Genomic DNA, 23,487 nt, shown 5'->3' on the forward strand with positions numbered 1-23,487 from the left:
ATAAAATGCGACACAGGTTGTGAGCAGGTGTATATGGCATTAATTGTATTTGCTTCCAAATCCACATTTTCTAATGTTCCTTATGTTTCTGCTTCTGGCTTTAATATGGCACAGCTTCCAGGCTTTCAGGGTATTGTGCACCAGTCCAAAACTTTCCTGTCACATCCATCTCTTGGGGATATACTGCAGGCACCTCTGTAATTCACTGATGAACCTCAAGGTACACACACAATATTCTACAGTTTGAATATTCCTTAAAACAGAATACTTACTGTGCAATGAATACCAAACTATTTCAGGTTTGTTGCCGTTACTGATATTTATTTGGAGACTTCTAAAGAACAAAATGAATTGCCAAAAGAATAATCCACCTTTAACGTCATATTTATTGTTATTTAGTTACTCAATAAAACATATACAGATATATACAATATGCAGGAAAACAGACGACTGCACTTTACATATTATTAAAAAAAGAAAACCAAAAACAAATATCAGTTCGTAAATTGCCGTCACAGTCCTCCGTCTATTGTTTCAGAAATTCAAATTCAACAGAAGCTTTATTTAAAGATTACAAGATTGCCTAACACACAGCAAATTTTCTCTTATTATACATGTGCAATACCAATAGTATTTTTTTCATTTCCCTTATTAAACAATACCTTGACCTCCATTTTCAGTTCTCATTGGCTAAATTGTATGCAAGCTGAGCTTATAAGGTTGATAAGAGAGGTGAGTAGAAGAAGAGAACAGAATAAAGGAAAGTTATTCTTGCCAATAAAAAGAATAGAGAACTACAATAAATCATAAATGATTAAGAGCAGCAAATGATAAAGGTTAACATTTTCTTTGACAAAGAGGGGGAAAATTGTGTTCACAAAAAAATGAGTTGAGTTACATTCATGCAAAATCACCCCTCTTTCGATCTTCCTCTAGTTTAGCTTCTAGTGTTCAGGCCACTTCTAATTAAACAGTAGGCCTCATTTGAGTAAATGTGCGTGCGTGTGTGTGTGTGTGTGTGTGTGCGTGTTGGGGAGTCGTATCACAAGACTCAACTGTTATACAATCAAAGCCAATGACAACTGAATATCTCCTATTCTGCTTCTTCTGGTTTTGTAGTCTCCTCCTTTTGACATTTCTTTATTTTTCTTCAACAAAGAAAAAAAAAAAATGAAATAAAATATTGATTTGAGGTTTTCCAGATGCGGGCATTGTTGAGTAGGGGAGCCCGCGCTGTATTGTCCAGCAGTATGTGAAAGAGTGTCCTAAAAGGTGACTGCGTATCAGAAAAAAATAGTGTGTGTGTGTGTGTGTGTGTGTGTGTGTGTGTGTAGGTGTGTGTGTGTGTGTGTGTGTGTAAGAGAGAGCGCAAGATTAGAGAGAGAGTGAGTGTCTCTGGTGTTGTTTTCATTTATGAGTGTAAATGTCTTTCTGTCCCTGAACAGGCAGGAGCTGTTCGCAGTTGCCTCATCAACACTTTATCATCATCATTATCATCGTTATCAACAATAATTGTCTTTGAAGCTTTTCTTCGTCTTAATGTTCTTTCCTTCTTCCCGCTGGGTCTGCTTTTTGTTCAAGTCAGTGCCGCCACAAATGTCCCAAATCGGTTGGAGATATCAGAGTGGAGAGAGCGCCAGGACGAGACAGGCCCCCCTCGGCCCTTACTGTCCCCCAGCTCGTCTGTGCAGTGGACGGACAGGCACTGCAGGTGGTTACCTCCACTGCTCCCTCCTCCTCCTCCTCCCCCTCCCCCTCCTCCTCCTCCTCCTCCTCCTCCTCCCCCTCCTCCTCCGGCTCCTGGGGCCCCGGCTCCAGCCTTACTCTGGGACAGCTCTGGTTCTGCAGACAAGCACAGAGAGGAAAATTATAATTAAGACTGTACAAAAATGAAAAACAACTTCAAGCAAGTTGTCATTTACTGATACAGATGAACCATTTGATAGACACACTTCTAATTAAACCAGTGTCATTTTCACTTCCCACTCTAAATCTGCACTGTGAAATTAATTCAACACTATTCCACCACCCCATCAATACACACCAAAAAGAAGGCTGTAAGCAAAGCTTTCTCTGCTCACACTCCACCTCCTCATGCCTGATATATACAAGTGAAAAAACACATAAACAAACATACGCGCATTCATTTGCTCCCAGTCAGGCGTGCAAATGTGGAGCCCTCCTGCATGACCTCCGGTCAGAGGGTCAAAGGGCACTGAGAATACTGGCCTTTAACCCTGCTTGACCCAATTTAGTGGTATAATGACCATGCCACGGTATCGACCCTGTGTCACCAAGGTATGGAGCCTCATATTAAATGGTTGCACCAAGCTTCCAGGAAAATCCATACACAGGTTGATTAAGTCATATATTAAAAAAAAGAAAGAAATGGCGTCGTCTGAGATGCATGCTTCATATATGGAGAAAAAGCACTTTGTGCCGTGTAACGAAATAATTAGTCATGGAGTGCTTGGCTAAACTATACATAAAAGCGCAGCGTCACTTCATCTGCTGAGAGACAGACAGCTGCATACTGAGGGAGAAAAGGGTAGAAATGAATAAAAGTTTTGGGGAAAGAGAAACAGCATCTAGGAAAGAGGTAATAAGGAGGCTATGCGTTATGACTCTAGCGTTAGATCGTGTGCTTTGGGTTTTGCCTCCAAGGGAGCCCAAAGCACAGAAAAAGTGCGTGTGAAGATGTTAGGGATCCTTCACTGAAATCCGTCCGCTTCTTCACCGATCTTCTCACCACACAAAATATACAACTGCCTTACTCCATGTGGATGGTGAGCCGATCAGTGTGCTGCACAAAGACACTTTAGCTTTAAGGTACAGGGTGTCTGAATGTAGAGACAGGCAGAAAACAGCTCTGACAAGCTGAGTTACATGAGTCAGAGAAGGGAGAGGCTGTGATAGACGACAGAGTCTGGGCACAGAGGCTGCAGATCACAACACTCCAGTCAGTCTGCTGCTCACCTGAGAGACAAGAGAAGTGCCGCACAGACCTCCATATCATCCACAACCCTGTCTCCCCCCTTCTTTTAGCTCATCGTTCTCTGCTACTTAAAACTATTTTTATTTTGTTTCGCTTACTGTTGTCATCTCCCTCCCTCTCTGCTTTCACAAACCCGGAGGCAGCAGTGACACAGTGTTAACAAAACACAGCCAGGATAGAGAAGGCCAACCCAGGCCAGGCAGCTATAGGACAACCAGGAGAAGAAGGCAGGCAGACATGCAGGCAGTGAGGCAGGCTTGCCCCCCAGCCTGTCTGGGCTGCGACCACTGGAATGGAAAAGTGGGGGGATTTGGTAAAAGGTCAGGCAGCCAAGTCTCCCGTTGTTCCCCGTTTCGTTTTCTCTCTCTGACTGCCGGTCTCTGTGAATTTCTCTCTATCTCCATCTCCCTCCCAAGGACTAGAAACATGGTTTAAGTGGGGGGGCTGAAGGTGCAGGGGGGGGGGGTAAGGGAGAAATGAGGATTTACAGCAGCGTTGGTGGTGGCAGTGACAAGATCTAACATTTGCCAGAGGGTCCAGTCATACACCTCAGCATGGCGGACCCCCCCCCCCCCCCCCCCTCACCCCTCCACCCACTCACACTCCCTCTTCCCAGCGCTGTGCCCTCAAGCACCCGCCAGCAGCTCATGCTAGCTGGGCACAGCAGGGTCCGCACCGGCCTGAATAGGCAGCCAAGCGTTCCCCTGGCTCACTACTGACACACAGCAAACTGACAACACGCACAGCCAAAAACACACAACACGCCAACCGCTGCCATACCCACACCAGCCCTCAGCTGCTGCTCCACATGCACACACACACACACACACCCACCCACATAAACAGAAACACACATACAATCCCAGCTACACGTCACTCAGCTTCAATGCAAGGACAACAGTGGAAAATATACTGAGAAAAAAAAGATTCATATAGATCAAATTACAAACATGATAACTCTTTTCTTGCACAACACACACACACACACACACACACACACACACACACACACTCTTACAAATGTATTGCTTGTAATCCCAGGATTCATGTTCAGGTAAGAAACACTAGAAACACAATTTAAGAAATGCTGTAGAAAGAAAAAAGATGATATATATATATATATATGTTTATTTTTCTATCATCTCGTCACGTTGAAGACCTGCAGTCCTGCTGAATGGGCTGATTGCTATTTGTTACAATACACTTTTCATTCAACAGCATATGCAAAATACACCACTAAAATAAGCCAAACACTTGACCACCACAGGATTAAAATATCACCCAGCATTAAAGGATAGCCAAAGGGGATTCAAGGGATGTGATTTTTACGGAAAAAAAATCAAGACACTACCCTTAAATTGTAAGCATTATCCATGGCGGCGCATTACTTCACAAGTGGAAAAGGCAGTGTGAAATTCTACATCACACAAGTCTAAATCCTAAATCACCATGACATTTTACAAGCAGGGAAATCTGCTATTATATATAATAAGATTTTTCTTGTTATGGCTGTTCATAGACCAATGTAGAATTCATATCCACGGTAATATCTCAATAATAGCCTATTCATCTGAAGGGAACAAGTGCTTAGCATCAGCAAGCGAGGGGGAAAATACCTAATAAAAAGGGAACAGTAACAGCGCAAGCAGCTGCGCTGAGCAACAAATACACCTAAATATCCTTAACCACATTACAGCCAGAAAAGATTACCACTGTGATGTGTTAAATAAATACTGAATTTAATGTGATGCACTTATATCACAGTATCTCTCGCCCCAAGTGCAGTACTTTGTTATTTAGTGCATGGCGATGATGCTCTCTCACACACAAACACGCACACATACACACACATACACACGCATGCACACAGCAGTGGGGTTTTTGGAGACGTCTCACAGACACAGCTAGAGACGATTTACAGAGATGAGTAGAGCTTCGAGTGTCATGAAGGCTGGGAGCACAGCGCACAGCTCTGGTTGTCTGGATGACACCAATGTGTCTGGGAGCTGACGGCCTGACACGGGTTTACATGTCATATCACACACACTCAACACACTCGAAGCAACACAGGGAGGAAAACAATGGCTGCTTGAAGACGGTGTTTTATAGCAATTTAATAATAAGTGTTACAGTGTGCAAGTTTTTTTTTTTTTTCAATTACTCCTAAAAACATCAGCACAATTACAATAATGACCAATTAAGCTGACACAGATATTGTGACTATTTTATAAAAAATAAGTAGGGCAGAAAAGAATCTGAATGAAATGTATTTATTTAAGAAAAGCTTCTCTTCGGTGCAAGATCCTCAGAACTGTCAAATTGATTTCCCAGGCCCCAGAATCCCATGCGGCAGGCCTCTGCCCTTTCTCTCCCAAGCTCTACTTCCATGACGACACTTCACCTTTAACCTTGTGCTCCAGAGGGCGCGACCCAATCCTCTGTGAACACAAACCAGCCCAATCAGAATGCTCCGCTCGCTGACAAAAACACCCAAAGGCCTCTGCTCCTATGACAGTGTGTGACATCAGGTCAGATTCCTTTAGCATAACAACTACCACTATGGCCTTGTGAGAGGATTCTGTCTTTGTCAGCACAAAACACCCATCACAATCCATAGAGGAAAAGTCAGATTTCAAAAAAAGGGGAAGAGAAAAGGTCTGATGTTAACCAAGAGGGCCATAGAAGCAAAGATAAAGCCTTCTTCTCTTCTGGAAATATAACAACTGAAGGTTCTCCCTATAGCATCTCATCACTGTCTCAGAAGTGACAGGACGAGTAGGTCGTTGCCGAATAATTAAGCCACCCAGAAAATTTAAAAATATCCCTCAAGTACAGTTATGTTTAGGAAAGTCTTAATGATGTACAGCATATGGGGGCTAAAAGAGGTATTATCCCAGGTATCCCCTGCCCCAGGGTGGGTAGGGGGCACGTCAGGCTCCCTGCAACCCCAACCCAACGGCCGACGTGTGACCGTTCCCCTCAGAGAAGGGAGGATTTCTCGAAGGATCAGGGGGGACATTTCTCACACAAGGGTTAAAATGGTTTGAATTTCCTCTCTGTTCTCTGGCCTGCAACATAAAAGGGGGAAAAACTTGCCCAGGCAGGCATCGCCCATAGAATTTGTTACCTTCTCTCCAGCAACATTCCCATTCCCTCGAATTCATACCCCCATCCACCCCCCCCCCTCTCCTCTGACCACAAGAAGTGCTTAGGAAACCAGACACAAATCAGAACATGGGAAGTGATTTAGTGCCTCCTTCATAACTCACAACCATGTCCAGGACCTGTCCAGCGTGTCGTCAAAGTCGTTGACATATTGATCTACTTCGCTGTCTCTATTTTGTTTCAACACAGTGCTGCAACACTTTGATTTCTGTGTTTTCACCTTTTTGGAAAGGTCAACCGCACGTGAAAACAGTGTCAATGTTTAAGTTAGAAGCACATGCATGATAGAGGCTTTTGTTTTGAATGAAAATAATAGTAGTTATCAATCATATTCCAGGAACTTCAAAAGTACAAACAGATTAGGGGTGGGTCGATATAATATGTCATCGCAAATCACGATAAACAAACTCACAATAAGTTGTTCGAGGTGGGTTTGCATTATCCGAATAAACGTGAATAAGAGCGACTTGAAAAAGCTGTCTAGGGCCTGATATAAGAAAATACAGGAATTATTATTAAGAAAGAACAGACTCACATATGTTGCTTTTTTAATTTATCCTTTACTTATTCAAAAGGGCCTATGATTTATTTGTTTTTCACTAATATGGATGTCCCCTAAAGAAAGATGCGTGTCCTATCTGTGATGCAATAAACAAATATTTGTTTCTTACCAAAATGTAATAATTTGTATAATATTATGAATTATTTGAATCTGAGTAAGTAATAAAAATTTTAAATGACATTCTCTATTTTGTTTTTTGCTGTTGTTTATAAACTAGCTAGTCATGGAGCATGAAACTGATGTAAAAACATGTTTAAATTAAATGATTTTCTTTTCCATAAATGCAAAGCTATTACTCAGTCACTCGCCTCATGAACGAAACTACAGATGTTCTCTAAACACTATCTCTCTTACTTTCTCTCTCACGCCATCAGCCTCTACTTCTGTCACCCAGGAGAAACAGCACCACTGTCATAACCCATTTGTCAACTGCTCAATACAAATTAAAGGCGCCTGACGACTACCTGTATGGCTAATAACATAAATGCTTCTGGCAGCGTGACAATATTTAAACCTCTGAAAAAACACACACACACACACACCTTTTAAAAGCTGTACTTGTATCCCGGGCAACATATGAACCCAAGAAACCTTTCAGTCGCTTCTTTTTTTCCCTGTTTTGGCAGCCATTCAACAAGACAGTGGACATTTGGAGGCACGTCACATACATCCACGATCGAAGGTTTGAAACTCCTCGTTCTGTGCATCTCCCAGATAAACTCAGCTTTCCCTTCCTCGCTGCATCCAGGGAGAATATTTACCACATGCTGGGACAAGTTTTATTTTATTCTAACACCCTTCCCCAGGGAAAACAAAACACCGGATGAGCTGCTATTTTGAAGAGTTGAAAATCCAGCAAGGCCTGACACCTTTGTTCATCTTTTCCTCTCTTCATCAGTCACAAACACGCTTCTTTAATAGGCTTCGTTTGACTGTCACTAGTGCTCAATGTCTTGCAAAAAGCCCGAGAATATAGAGCACACATGCATGCACGCACACACACATAGCATATAAACAAACACGAATACACACACACACAAATGCTGTCCTAAATTCCAGACGCTTTAAATGCATGATAGGTGCTTTTCAGTCCTGCACTATTTACAAGTCAAGTAAATACTCTTAAATATTTTCAGCACATTAGTATTAAGTGAGCGTGTTCCACCGAGCGAGACACCTGAGATCGGGGGCTGAAGCCGTGAGTCTGACACAGAGTCTAAATAAATCAAACTTTATGTCTACACTTGACAAATCCACACTATCAAGTTGCAGTGTCTACAAACCTGCCCTTCGTCACACACTCTCGTGCATACCCGCACACACACACACACACACACACACGCACACAATCACAAACATACAGCGAGAACAGAAATATAACATAACAGGAAAATTATTTCTGTGTCCACACCAGGGATGGTTTTGTTCAAGAGGACGTTAGATTCTAAAAAACATTTTAATCATGTATTTATGTATGTATGCACTTAAATACATAAACTAGGTGTTCCTTGTAGCCCCCATCAACCCGTCAATAACCAAGTCAACTTAAAGGAGTTGCCTGAGGATGAATTATGACTTTTGGAAACAATATTACCAGGGCTAATTGCTATGATTATCATAACGATTATCATTACTGCAGTACAGGAGTGTGCGATGGGCTTAGTGGATGTGTGTTGTTGTAAAAAGTCAATATGAAACACCTTGTAATGACAGGTAAAGAACATAGACTGCCCCAAGCTGTTTTCCACATTCAAGCATGTGCCAATCACTTTCTGCTTTTTTTAGAAAAAGGAAATAGAAATTACTGGTGTGATTTGTGGGGTTGTTGTCGTACTGAAATGTCAAAGGCAGGTAGTCTCACAGGATTGTTCTCCATGGTGGAATATCAATACGGCTCTTTCAGTGGATTTAAGTGCTTTCTAGTAGGTGTGATAAGATGCAAGTTCCCTCTTTTCAAACCTGTCAAAGTCAGAGCGAAAGAGATTTGATCATGATTACAGCTTTTTATGGGCTGATTATTGAGAGTGAAACTATTCCACAGGGTCAACTCTGAAATGTTTTAACTGCGCTGATTAAAAAAAAGAGTAAGTGTGTGTGTGTGTGTGTGTGTGTGGCAAAAAGTAAAAATAAAAATAACTGAATCACTTCCTATGCCTGCTGGTTGCCTGTTATCAAGGCTGTACATGAGTTTCCAAATAAACGGTCGGCTTCTGGCTAAGATATACTGAAGCGAAGGGAAGAGGAAGAGCGCAAAATAAATTTTAAAAGAAAGGGGAAATGGTATTAACTGACACCGTACAAGGAAAAGTTGCTCGTATACACCTCGACTCTTTGCCTCCGTGGGAGCACAAGAAGCGGGCTTGCACGCAAGACTCTGCAGGCCATGAGCTTAGAGCGGCAGGTATAACTGTGCCTTGGTGAAAAAAACTTGAGCTACATGTTGTCACAAAGAGAGGAGGCCAAATATGGGGTTCAGAGGGGGTCCTTACAGCGGCACGCATCACTTTGAACGAGCATACAGGGAGCACAGAGAGGGGGAGCTGGGATCCACTGGGTGAACAGACACCAGCTCTGAGAGTAAAGTTCCTCCACAAACAAGCACAGTTTCACCTATAATGGCAACTTGTATGCACATTCAAACATTCAGAGGAAGGCTAAATATGAAATTTCTTATTATTCGAATCATGGCAAGATTTGTGGCTCCTGTAGTCTCTCTTGCTTATAGCGCTAACACACAACGTCACCTCGAGCACTTATAGTGAAGAAGGCACAGAGCGATGGAAACATTAACCGAATAACTGACCCTTGACCTCCCAGCTTTTTTTTACTTTAACTGCAATCAACTCATCTGAAGCAAACTCCTCTGCATCGCCAAACACCGTAACTCACGTGTTTAAATTCTCAAGCAGTAAAAGTTAACTTCCTATACAAGAGCGATTTAAAAAAACTAAAAAACGCAACAAATACGCATCATGTATGAGCTACCAGGTCAAAAACTTAACTCTCATCAGAAACAGATATATTCCTCATATTTTCAGTAACATTCTGGGTAGAGTTGAATAAGAAAGCATTCAAAAGTTCTGCTTATAATTACAATTAATTTAATTTAAATGCATTTTCAACAACATTTTCTCTTTTTGTGACTAAATAACCTGATATCATGCTAATTGTTTAATAATTAAAATAATTAATGCTTAGTTCAACAACACTCCTGAGAAGACAAAATAATGCTGATGGAAAAGGGAGTTGGACATGTAGGTATCATATCAACTTTAGAAAACTAATATTCCTATATTTCATATCTCATATAGCCGTTAAGAATAGCTCCACTGCCAAACATATTCATATTGTGCTGATGATAATAAAATGTTTTTTCAAGTTATTATGAGTAGGAAACACATATTTAATATATTAATTTTCTCCTCATAAAAATTATAATATTTTAAGAATGTTCTTGTCCAAGTTACATTTAGTTAATGCTAATGGTCTTATCAATTGGCCTGATTTATTTCAAATTAGTGTCAGTGACATTATCTCCCAAAGTGTTGAGTTTTGTTCACAACACTGAGGGCTAGACTGACTGGTAGACGTGGACATTTTTTGCAGTGTGAAAAGCCTGTGGGATGCTGGCTCTTATGGAACTACTCTGTGGGCTATGACTTATCTTAAATTATTATGTTATTTTGCTCCCTTCTGTGTAGCCTAAGCATCAAATTCAATCTTGAAACCCCCCTCCCCTCCCAAATACACCTCCACCCCTTTTTTCATCTTTGCTGTCTGAAGCACTCAAATGAGAAACTGTCAGGAGCCGTGATTTGTGCTAACTAGCTATCGATCGCTCCAGAGCTGCATGCCTCGTGTCCATGCAGGGAGGGCTGAACGAGGAGAGAAGGAGACAGGAGACAGGAGATAGAAAGAGAGAGGAGGGGAGAGGAAATGAGAGCAGAAATTAGACTATTCTGCCTTTAAATACCATACTGAGTTATATTAATAAATGTGCCATCAGCCCAAGAGAAATTAAAACAGTCAGAGCAACAGGGTGACTGTGGCTGGCTGCTTATCAGTGCTGGGTTTCCGACTCAAAATAATACTCATTAATCAATATCCAAAGTGATCATATTAGGCTACTTATCATCTCCTGGCATCAGTGGGCTTCTTTCACTTTTGACACCCTATATGCTCCATTTTATTCTGTTTGTTGTGTGTGTGTGTATATATATATAGTAATCATGGGAAGAAATAATAGGATCAAAAAAGCCACATTGTTCAATAGTCTTGTCATTTGACTTCTAATTTAGCTGAAGACTGTGACCATTTATGAGGATAACAAATACCTGCCTGAAGTGAAATGTGCTAGTTTTGATCATTCTGGCTCTAATTAAAATATAGCCTTCACTACATGTTATTTTTCTGTTGACTTATAATTGGGGTGACCGGTGATATTAGTCACAAATGGCCATTTACAATGGTCCTCCGAAGTAATGCCATTGGTGTTAGTACCGACACCCTGTGCTCAGTCTCGTATAAACAATGCGCCTGGACTCCACACTCCGCGCGGTGCGCGCCCCCGCCCCTCTCTGCACCCGCAATGATCAGAACAAAGAGGCGCTCGAGACGCGCTAGGCGCTATCAACATTTTTATACATCCACATTATTATATATCCATAAATCCACAACCCTTTCGGTAGGTTAGCCCTGACAATAGCCAGTTCTTCCAGATTGTCTTATGCAGAAACAGCAACCATTTCTGTCTGCTGCTTTGGTTTGAAATTATTTGTAAATAGCCACGTAAACAACAGAAAAAGGAAGAAAAAAAGGAAAAAAATAAAAAATAATAATTACATATAAATAAATGAATAGATAAAACAAACATATTTTAATAAATACAACTTGCCTAATTCTGCAATTATAATGCATACAAAGTGTTTTCTATTACGATTAAAGCCTACAAAATAATATTAATAAAACTAAAATATCATGATAATGTAGTAGTCATATTAATAACAATAACAACATTAATTATTATCATTATTATCATTATTATTATTATTATTATTATTATTATTATTATTATAGGAAGAAGAATTAAAACGAAATGAATCCGCAGCAACGTAACAGTAAAGTTATACATCTGCATTTTGATTTAAGAGCCAACATGAAAACAATAAAATAAAACATGTATGAACCTACATCTGCAGAATGTAATATCTCCGTCTTGTTAAAAAACTGCCTCTGTTTACTTCAGGCCAGAACATTTCACATTTTCTTTGAGAAACTTTGTATTGTAAAGACTCTTAAATTACTGCCGAAATATTTGTATACTACATACATATATTACGATTATAAATCAGTTGCCAATGACAAAAGAGAGTGATGAATAATAAACTGCTGACCAACAATCAAACTACAATTTCAAACTAGATACTAAAAAGTATTAAAAGGTCTCTAAATTAAATATTTCCAACGGAAAATAAAATTGGAATTAAATGGCTGTATTCATTTCTCCATGATATCTAATCCTTGAAATCCTGTCCTGCCAATCTAAAATCAATCCACTTTCACCAGCTCTGTATTATCCCATGGTAATAACAAAAACAAACACGTAACAAGGCGAGGGGAACCCCGCTGCGCAAACGCATATCCTCAAAAAGCTATTAATCTTCTCAATGTAGTTGTTCACCCTGAAAACCGAGATAAAGAACCTCAGGAAATGTTTACTTTACTTGAGCTCTTCTTTTGAAGTGCCTATACAATGAAGAAACGTATAAAAATACATTGTCGTTCGTTTACTTTGTTCAGTCAGATGGCATTTAAAATTGCTCCACGCTGAAAATATATATATTTTTACATTCTTCAAAACGGACCCAATTTAACAAGAGAAATACCACATAAATCATCTTTTTTATTTTCTTTGTAAAGACTTGAATGGCGCTGCCATTAAATGTATTCCTTCTGTAGCCTAAACCTCTAAAATTCAAAGAACCTAGTTAAACAGAGACGGCTGCTTTCTGGCGGCACAATATGGACAAAAGATCCTCTATTATCAGCGTTACCAGAGCATTTGACCTGTTATGTATGTGATGTTACACTGCATTTCAGATCAAATAAGTATAGCATTTTAAAGGAATAAAATGTAAACTAATTTATTGAGCATAATTCATCAGTTAGTGAAGTCTGTTTTGCATGTGTGAGAGAGAGTGAGAGAAAGAAAGAAGGAAAAGTGGGTAAAATATAACAAAAGAAACAAAACTGTTTTATTTACCTTCTTTGCTGTTGTTTTGGCCCTTATTCTTTTCCCATGGTCCCATGGCCTTGTCATCCTCTGACCCGTCCATCATGGCCTTGTCACTGGGCACGTACCAGGTGGCGTGCTGCTCTGCCATGAGGGTGTCAAGGTCAATAGTGCCCATTGAGCCCTTCCCAGCATCAGGACTGCAGCTTGCCAGCTCATTGTCTCCGTTCTGTGAGGGACAGTCACCACTCTTTTTGCCATTTTTTATGGCCAGGGGCTGGTCCTCAGAGATACTGAATTGCTGCCGCTGTAGCTGGATCTGGGCCTGCAGAATCTCCAGAGGATGGATTTCTTCCTGGCCAGAGGTGCTGGATGGGGTGCGTACCTGCTCCACCCCAGGAGTGCCTGGGTGGCTCACCCCACTGGCCCCTGTGCCCCCACCAGCATTCAGTCCATAGCTGTCTGGCGTCGAGGTAGTATGATTGTTAATGCCCATGCCTAGGGGCTTCTGTCCATTGATCAACCCATGGTCACTCATCTGCATTTTGGGGGAGCCGGTGATCATAGGGCTGCGATTAGGCTTGGTGGCAGAGGCGCCTCCTGCATCTGAGCTGGAGGACACCTCATCCTCGTTGCCGTAGTGGGTGCTGACATCGTCAGGAAAGTCCACTCGTGGTGAGCTACTGTCAGACTTGGCGACACTTTGAATGCCACTGTCCAAGGAAGACATCAAATCGGCCTGATCCCCCAATATTAGGTCGCCTCCTTTTCCCCAAGAGGGTGATTGGAGGTGTTTCTCGTGGGGCGTACCCCCACCCCTCTCCCCAACACCAGCAGAGGGGGTCTGCTGGCCTGGACTTACAACAGGGTTACCATTGTCAGGGGAAAAAAAAATTCCAGGGCTCACATGTCCACTGTCTCTTTTTCTCCTGCCTCTCCCTCTCCCACTCCCTGTTGTTGCCTTCCCCTCACTGCATGGGGTAGCGTCCATGTTGTAATTTGGGGAGAGGGCACTGGCTTCCCCCTGCACCGTCTGGCTTTGACTTGCAGGCTTAGAGTTGCTATTCCCAGTGCCAGGCATCTGGCTGTTCTGGGAAGTGCTGCTCTGAAAATATTCAGGTCCAGCACTGCCAGTCCCATTAGATGTGTTGCTATTAATGTCCTGCTCTGTCTGACTCAGTTTTCGCTTGCCCTCATTTTGGTTCTTCTTGTTGAATGTTACGTTAAGATTGGGGGCACCAAGGCTAGCGATCATGTTCTGGCAGGCCGTGGAAAGAGCCGCGAGGCAGCTCTGGCCAAAAACACTGTCTTTAGCGCTGGTTTTGCTGAAGTTCCCAAGGGACAGAGCTCCAAGCTTACTAACAGACGACCGCTGGCCTGGGGGGAACTCAGACTGAGGAGGGTAGCTCCCTGGTGAGGTGTTCACCCCCTGGGGAGCACCGTGGGCAGGCCCCTGACGGTTAGCCCCCCCATAGGGAAATGTTGGCTGTGCTCCCATTGGAGGTGCAGGGAAGTCAGCTGGCCGCCTCTCTGCTGGGGCATTCGGATGCCCTGTCCCTGCTCCTGGAGACTGCATTTGTGAGAGGTTGCCCATGTTGCCGCTGAATTGTGAGTGCATGCCCGGGGAATGGAGAGCCTGAACATGCCCATCTCCTGGTATTCTCATGGGCTCCTGCATGCCCATGCCTGGCCTAAAAATCATTCCAGCTCCGTTTTGCTGTAGCCCTATGTCATGGGGCCCCGATTCATTACCCGCTCCACCCATACGCCGTGACATCATCTCCCCGGGTGGGTGGGACCCTTGGAACCAGGAGTTCTCCTGAGTTACATGAGGATTTTGTCCATCAATGTTGGGCATCCTGCCAGCATTCTCCCTGTCAAAGTTGGGCTGGGGCATGTTTCCGACTGGGCCCCCGTGAGTCATTGGGCCAGGAGGTACATCGCCGTGGTGACCCAGCTGCTGCAGACTGGGCTGCCTCATCCTCTGCTGCTGGTTGCGCGAGGCCATTTGTTTTATCATCATGGCTGCATTCTGCCGCTGCTGCAGAGACTGTTGCTCAGGCCCTGGATGCTGCAGGGGACCTGGTGGGAAACCTTCACTCACAGGTGGGGTGAACTCCCCAGGCAGGCCGGGGTAGGCAGAGGGAGAGAGGTGGTTATCCATTCCACCACACCAGCCTTCACCACCATGTGCATTAGGAAAGTCAAATCTAGGCCTTTTCGCCATGTTCATATAAGGAGAGTCAAAGTGTTGCAGCCTCTGATTTGGCGGTTGTTGGGAGGGAGGAGGAGCTGGCTGTTGCATATTAAACATGGGGTCCCCATAGGGGTTCAGACCCCTATTTTCCAGTCTGTGAATGGGATATTCAAACTGGTTGTGTTGGCCAGGCATCATGACCCCTCCATCCAGAATGTTAGGGTTATTAGAGCCGGGCTCAGCCTGAGGGGGTCGGGGGAGGCCAGGGGGGCATGAATTCTGTCTGGCTATCAAGCCAGCCTGTTGTTGCTGCTGCTGCATGAGAGGATGTCTTGCATTGACCCCCGGCTCCATTCCCACGGGCACCTTCCGGCCATTTCCAAAACGCTCAAAAAACACTCCATGCTGAGGCTGCTGGGGCTGGGGTGGCGGCTGGTGTCCCTTAGAGATGCCCGGCATACCTGATGTCCGTGGCATGCCAGGGTTCACTGGGAAATTACCACTGGGAACTGGCCTTCCTGGCCCAAAATGGGGTAACTGAGATTCTGATTCTGATGGGGAAAATACATGTACATCAAAATGTCCAGATGGAGGCTCACTTGGGAAGTTATACTCTAATCCCTCTACAGCTCCCTGGTTGGGCATCCGCCGAGACTCTAGGCCATGAGACTCAGAGGAGGAGGATGAGGAGGATGGGAGACCATGGAAGGATGCTGCTCTGTTAGGCGACTGGTCCAGGGGTAGACAGGGAGCAGGGACAGCATGGCTGCCACTGGGAGGACCGTGATGTTGAAAGTCAGGCATGTTACCAGGCCGCTGCTGCTGCTGCTGCTGCTGCTGCTGGGGAAAGCCATCACCCGCCTGTCCCTCAGCGAGAGGATCAAATCCTTCTCCAAAGCCCTGCTGTGGTCCCATGGCATTGTTGTTGTAGCCCATTAGCCTGCCACCATGCAGGCATGATGACCCTGGCTCTGGGCCTCCAAAATTTCCACTGAAATGAGGGTGAGGTTGGTGGGGGTGAGGTTGGTGGCCGTGAGGATGTCCTTGATGAGGTTGCTGGTTGTTAAAAAATCCATGCATGGGTCCTTGCTGCTGCTGCTGCTGCTGCTGCTGAAGTCCGCCGCCTGCATGCATGTCCGAGTGGCCCCGCGGGTGAAAGCCCCCGTACTGCTCTCCGTTCATGTTCATATTGAGCCCGAGCATTTGCGGCTCGCTCAGAGGGCCCATGCCGGGTTCCACGGCTCCCGGCGGGCCTCCAGCGTGAAAACCTGGGCTTTTATAATGTGAGCCCATGTTCAGTCTCGGTTGGTTTATGTTTCTCTCTGACTGGCCAGGGTTTCTACTATTAATCTGAGAAGTAAACTGCTCCAGCCCAAACATGCTCCTCTGCAATCAATCCCACATGACGGCAAGTTTGCCAGACATCAGCACACTGTCTGTTTTTTGTTTTGTACCGTCTGTCCCCAAAAAGTGAAAAAGAAAAAAAGATACAAGAAATTGTTCAAATGTTTGTATTATTCTAATGATCAAACTGCTTTATATTCTTTAAATGTTAAAATTCACCAAATAAGTTATCATTGTGGTGAATCAATTGCTTTTGTTTTTCAACTTCTCCAAATACGCGGACGAGAGAGGGAATAGACTGTGTCCAAATACGCACGTAAACTGTGTCCCTGCTCGCGTATGTACGCGTGCACTTGACTGCTCTTCCTTTTGTCTTTGATTAAGCAAACGCATATAAAACACTGTTATTTAACTCGCTGCATGAGTGACCTACCATATTCCAAAGTTTTTCTGTGCGCATTTCTTCAGTGCGAACATGACACAAAAACATCTCCTTTGACAAACTAAAAGAACTGGAGCGATCGAACAGGTAATATGACGATTTCTGTCAGCTACTTCTTTATTCCAGTCCGATGTCAAAAGTCCCAGAGCGACTTTTTTGTATAAGGTCCCATTCTGGAAACAATGAAAAAGTCCAATTGGAGCCGTATAGATAAAACTACCCCTGTAGCTTAGAGGAAAAAACGATTTCTTTGAATAAATACTGCCCACTGATGTCTTTCAAAATCACGCTAACTGCCAAGCAGGCACGCAGCCAAAAGTCCAGAGAGATTGAAAGTCCACAAACAGGGATCTCCGACCCAGGCACCGGAGAACCGGAGCGTCCGCAAACGCGACCTGGACCCGGAGTAGCGCGGCATGCACTACCCGCACTCCACAACTACGGAGCGGCTGGACAGCATCCTTCACGCGCTGCCGGTCATGCGCCTTGCAGAGAAGCGCCTTTGCCTTAAGTCCTTTCAATGCGTTTCGCTCCTAATGTGTGCGTCCCTTCGTTTACCGAGTCTTGTCTGGTGTGGTCTGAGTGCACTTTGGAGCGATTCACAGATACACTCTCACTCCGCTCTGCCGCTTGGCGCTGTGTGAGCCAGCAACAAGTTTTGCATTTCTGCAGCCGCTTCCATCAATGAGCCGTCAGCCAATCAGAACGACTAAAGAAAGCTTCCAGGGCGGGACAAACGTTTTTAAGGTGGTCCATGAGATTGCGTGAAAATCAGATCTTAGAAATGGCTTTCGCTTGAAATGTAATGTTTTCACCAAAACAAATAGCGCAGTATTGTCACATTAAAACCCACCATTGCATTTAAACTGGTCCTGAAGATTACATTTTCTCCAAACGGATCTTCTTTTTTTCCACAGAATTGTGGTCTACAACAAATGAGGTGAAGAAACACTGCTGCAACTCTCATATCCTCCACAGGAGGATGACGTGAAATTCAGCACACTGCTGTTATAGTATGTTGCTCTATCCCTCCTCACCTATGAACAAACTTTTGTTTAGCCCCTGCACCCGCTCATCCATGCAGTGACCAGCACTGTAACATTTATATTGCAACAACATATAGCTTAATGCAATAACTTACGCCAGTAACAACAAGCTGCTGTTGAAGGAATAGACGGGCAAAGTTGTTTACAGGATGTATAAATTAAAGACAATCTCACATTAATCGGTGTCAATCACCAATGCTGAGGATGATAAATGTGTTCTCATGTGTAAAATGATGAAATAGTCAACATTGTCCTCAGTAGGTTGACTGGAAGCACGTGCTGACTGAGATATGACGACCTATCAGGAATGTAGCCTAAATATCTAAGCTAATATCGATGCTGGGATAAAGGTATAAATAGACTAATATTGTCTCGTGTGTGTGTCGCTCACACTCCGGTGTCCAATCAAACTCGCCCCAGTCCTGTGTGTGAATATGTGTCCCAACGGGGGGGAAAAAATCCTCCTTAAAAGACCATCTGAACTAAATCATATGGATGATATTGGGCTTCGGTTCCGATAATCAATAGCATTCTCTTAGTATTATAGTCTGTAAAATAGAACAATTTTCAAAAGGTCAAATTAGGATAAGTTACTTCATAGGTTAATTAGCGGTAGGCCTATACAAGCCGAAGTTATCTGTGCGAGTTAAGTGGTGCAATAACCTGAGATAAGACATTCAAATATTGCAAATAAAAATCTTCATGCAAGTTTGGGGCAAAAATCCCAATAGAAGGAAGTCGGCCATAATAATAAAACAATTGTTTTAATTGTATACCATAGCTTTGAGTTTTGCATAGGCATCTTCGGATGTTATATTTATTGTTATGTAATTGAGAATGTGTGTACATGTTGTTTGTAGCTCACACGTCTCTCTCTCTCTCTCTCTCTCTCTTTGTCTTTTAGTGTATTCATAGTCGGTTGGGAATTTTGGAGATTCCGTGGATCTTGTTCCTCTCGTGAATTTTGACATGACCGAGTTCACATTTAGTTTCCCGTGTCAAATTGAAACTGCCTAGTAAAAATGTTAGTGGTGATATATAAAAAATATTTCAGATGTATCTTACAATTAATTGGATTGTGTGTATTTTGGGGTGTCTTATAAACTCTGTATATATTTGAAATAAAGGGAACATGTGGGAATACTGAACACAATGTACTTCCATTCACCACCATGGATATTTTCTTTAGTAAAATGAGAACACTATATTATCATTTTCACAACATTATGGACGGTGGGCATTTAGAGGATTTGGTGTCAGACATCTCTGTACCTTTGGGGGGGAAATCAAGAGGACTTTTACCAAACGGACACAGTGCCACCTAGCGGCTGCCAACGTCCATGCTGAAGCATTCAGATACAACTTTTAGATATGAGGCATAGGTCTAAACTGGAACATGCTGTAAATACAATTTTGAAATTGAAATATAAATCTGTAGCAGACAAATACTGCAATTTGGTTCATAAATCATACAAAACACTTGCGAGTAAATGTGTAAAGTGGGAAATAATTTACCGCTTATCTATTATCACTTTGTCAAATCTGTTCTATTTGTTGTCATACGTTAAAGCAGTGCATTGTGTAACTACCCACCCCCCAAAAAACTGTTCTGTCCCACTGAATCTTGTTATTTTATGGGAACCTTAAGAATGTGGGATTAGGGAAAATGATTACTACATTCAACATATTTCCTTTTCTTCTAGAACAACTGCAGCCGAGGTAAAGAAATATAATGTAGGTGTATGATATTTCAAAATAAATGTCTTGTTTGCAAATACAATAAAATGTTTTCTACAACCCTGCTAATTTTGCTTTTTAGTGTTGTGGCTGTTTCAGGTAATTTGAGCAATAATTAGTGTAAAGAAATAATAACCAGCTCCAAATGGCTTAAAACCGGCTCACGGAAGCACATGCTCAGCCGTGCACATAGAGGAGAAGGCTGTTTGTCAGGGCTGAGGGTGAGGACAGGTCAGGACAAGGCGTTGTAAGGTGCTGGGAAGAAGTTTGGGTGTATATTTAGAATTTTGGGGGGGTGGATGTGCACTCCTTGCAGCTGAGAGGACAGCAGCTCAGAGCGAGGAGGCAGGGAGAGACGGTGGTTGTGTTGTGAAGGAGACATGGTGTAAAGTACCTGTCTTCTCCAGAAGGAAGGAGCAGCATGTTGAGCTGTTGAGATGTTCTGAAGGCTGCTGTGCTTGTGTGGTGTTGCTGCTAGGAGAAAAAAAAAAAAAAAAACACACACCTACAGTATACTCAGTATCACCTTGCTAGAGGATCACTTTCATATCAGAGAGCCAGCAGGATGCAGCATCATTAGAGTTTTACCCAGACAAGCACAAAAGTGTGCGTGTATCAAATTGTTTTAGCCGAGGCAACCATCACTGCTATGTGAAGCCCCTGAGGAATACCAGGATTCATGTTCATTTCTCAACCGAGCTCGACGTGTCACAAAACCCAATTAACATAAGAATAACAAATTAAGATTTAGTTTCATCTGACTGCGATACAGTTCCTGCTAGCTCGGACTACGCTCTTCTCAGATGGAGACAGACAAGTTAAGTATGACAAACCGATGGCATGTTCTCTTTCACCCTCCGTCCCCCAGTGATGATAAATGCAGCTCAGAGCTGCTGCAGAGGGGACTTCATGACAATGGACAGTCTACGGGCTTTCAAGCACTGTCACAATACCACTCTTCTCTGTAGTGATTTAGGACTCAATTTGTCTCAATATTTCAGTCAATAGGACAAGATAGCAGGAGTGGGTGCTCTCCTCTACCCTTAGTTCCTCAGATGCACATATATTACCATGGGGGTTGCCCAAAGAGACTGTCCCTTCCCTTGTTGGGGGGGGGGCGGATAGCGTCCTGTGCAGTTTGGCCAATATGAAGCAGAGCAGGGTGTCCTGTATGGGCCCCATCACTCAGCTGAGCCATCACAACTCCCTGGGTCAGCGGGGGTTAAGCAGCATCTGTCATCTAGAAAAGAACCATTGTATTAAGTGGAGGGATGCGACAGAGACCCCTCCCCTCCCCTAACCCTCCTCTCCTCGTCGGTTGGCTCCACACCTTTTCCACCTCTCCCAGAACAACAGGAAAACTCCGGAGAATCTCTGGAGCTAAACATGACCCAAGCCCAGAGGAAGAGGAAACACTCCTGACATCACTGCCAACGCGCCAGAAATAACTTTCCTCTCCAAGAAAACCTACAGCCCCGGATCAAATCTGTCCGCAGGGGAAGGTCACATACACAAACACAGAGGGGGCGGACCTGACTTGGAGCTAAATCTTCACACTCTCACCCCAGTGTGTCATCTTGTAGCAGATGCAGATCCATGTGGTGCAACAAACAGTGGTACAGCTTTAGTTTCTCGGTATTGGACACATTTATGAATATCGTTACTTCTGCTCGTGCGTCGAAAGCAATAAGATGGTCGTTCTGGCCATCACAAAGTGTTTTTAGCACTGAACATCGAGTCTTTCCTCGGCATCATGCCTAGATGTCCTGCTGTGTCAAGTCTTGAGCCTCCCTTTGAGATCCATTTCTTCCCTTCATCTGTTGCCTCGTCTATTTAAACGACAGGGGCTCACTCATGACATGTCCCTTCATCTTCTCTGTGAGGGAGACACATGGATGGATGGCTACATGCCTACTGTAGACTACTGTGAGCTGCCACTTAACAGGAGGTGCGTGGGCGAGCCTGCCCATCTCCCCTTTTAGAAACAGCATCATTTGCTTGTTCTGGGGGCAGATATGACTGGTTTCCTTGCAGCCGGCACATGTGACCGTTCCTCCACAAACAATAAAAAGGCGGATATCTCAGGCAGCAGACTGGCAGCTCTTCCTGCTCTTTAGCACGGATTCCGCTGTTATTGTGCGAATCTTGTGACCTGCAGGTCACTGAAAGTCTAGTCCACGCTGGAGTCACCAGGAACCTTTCGGAGGGGATGTTCACACTATCTGATGTGCATTTTACAGTGGAGAACTAATGCTTTTAGTCAAGCCTCAGCCTTTGTTTGTGTGTGTGTGTGTGTGTGTGTGTGTGTGTGTGTGTGTGTGTGTGTGTGTGTGTGTGTGTGTATATATATATGTTTTTGAATTAATAAAGATTAAACTATTGTTGCATCTTCTGTTAAAATCTGTCAGTGAACGGTTGTATAAAAGATATGTTGTGAAGACTTCATCCTAAACTAGTATGCACATCTATGGGTTTGCTATTGTCCATCCAATATCTTTATGTAAGGGGAGAGACGGATCTCATTGGTCCGAGGTAAACATGAATGCAAAAGGAAAGGAGTCTTACCACTTCCCTTTAGGTTTAGCCTTCAATCTCCAACAACCACCTGTATACAATCAAACAGCAGACGCACAATCTGAAATGTATTCTCCAGACACAATTTATTTGATATTTAGATACAATATGAAGATTTAATGGCACACAAGATCTCAGAAAGAAAAGGCACAAAATATCATACATTCACTACCATGTCCCCTGAATTTCAAAAGCTTTAAACATTTAAAAGCAAGCGGTTGAGAAATTAAAGTTGTAAATTTCATAAATTAGGATAAGACTGTACAGTTGCTTTGCAAGTACTGCCTCTCCCCTCCTATCATTGTCTTGACGGTAAACCGTTGATTGAGGTTGTTCTCTTTAGCCACTGCTTTCTCTATTGAACAGACAACAGGAATCATTTAGACAGACTTCAAATCATTGATTACATTGAAGATTAATTGTGTCGTACTTTTCGCTCTTTGAGACACACGAATACAATCCCAGTACAGTAACAACGACCAACTGGCTGTCTCGCATGCTGCGATAAAACGAAATAGGATACAACCACTCCCCATCATGTTGACACTGCATTACCACCAGGCTATGGTACGGCGTAAAGAAGTCAATTGTTTGGGGCAACTGATGAGCAACAATATCATAAAAGAACTATGCATGTCATATTGTTGACCTGAGAAGATCTTCTTGTGAAGAAAACAGTTGCCTTCCCAATCTTTCTATATTACCAGCCTACAAATGCTGAATTCTTGTAAACATATGAGAAATCCATTCATTCTCTTTGGACAAGCCAATAACCCATTACTGAGAAGTGATCACACTCCCTCATACCATTTACAGACAAAAACATTTGGATCGTTGAACGCAGATTATTTCATTATATGTGTGTCTTGAAAGGAACATAACCTCTAAAAACAAATCCCCAATTCCTGTTACACAATTTAAGACATTGATACGTTAGAAACAAAAGAACACAACACAAACAACAAGGATCAAATGAGGAAACCACTTGTACTGTATATAACACTAGTGATGACCAACACTGTAGGCTGGAGCCACATGATTGGGAAGTCTTCACTATGGAGTTGAAGAGTCATTAACATGGCATGTCAATCAAAAGGCAGATCTGAGGCGAAGATGTAAATCTGCAGCTCTTTGCACCAACAGCAGTGTACAAGCTGTTCCGGCTGCTACTTACATAGTTTTGCTTGCTGAAG

General features: G+C 43.2%; 1 protein-coding gene across 2 annotated transcripts; it reads right to left on the reverse strand.

Annotated features, from left to right (window-relative positions):
• Positions 1–368: 368 nt before the first annotated feature.
• mn1b (meningioma 1b) lies at positions 369–17,541 on the reverse strand. 2 transcript variants are annotated; one of them, XM_079161551.1, is made up of 3 exons: positions 16,929–17,541; positions 12,985–16,608; positions 369–1,842 (listed from the first exon to the last, which is right to left on the reverse strand). In XM_079161551.1, the coding sequence occupies exons 2-3, from the start codon at positions 16,529–16,531 to the stop codon at positions 1,577–1,579; spliced, it is 3,813 nt and encodes a 1,270-aa protein (XP_079017677.1). In that variant the 5' UTR covers positions 16,532–16,608; positions 16,929–17,541; the 3' UTR covers positions 369–1,576. The 2 variants fall into 2 exon arrangements, with proteins under 2 accessions (XP_079017677.1, XP_079017676.1); XM_079161550.1 differs by having other exon boundaries at positions 12,985–17,541.
• Between the last annotated feature and the right edge of the window lie 5,946 nt (positions 17,542–23,487).

The sequence above is a fragment of the Pholis gunnellus genome (assembly GCF_910591455.1).
Source record: "Pholis gunnellus genome assembly, chromosome: 6".
NCBI lineage: Eukaryota > Metazoa > Chordata > Actinopteri > Perciformes > Pholidae > Pholis > Pholis gunnellus.

What these genes read in the sequence shown, in the direction of transcription:
- mn1b (XM_079161551.1), bottom strand. Translation starts at nt 16,531, where the DNA reads ATGTTTGGGCTGGAGCAGTTTACTTCTCAGATTAATAGTAGAAACCCT. An exon ending in CCAAAACAACAGCAAAGAAG is followed by an intron (nt 1,843 to 12,984) that starts GTAAATAAAACA and finishes GCTTGTCTGCAG; the next exon opens with AACCAGAGCTGTCCCAGAGT.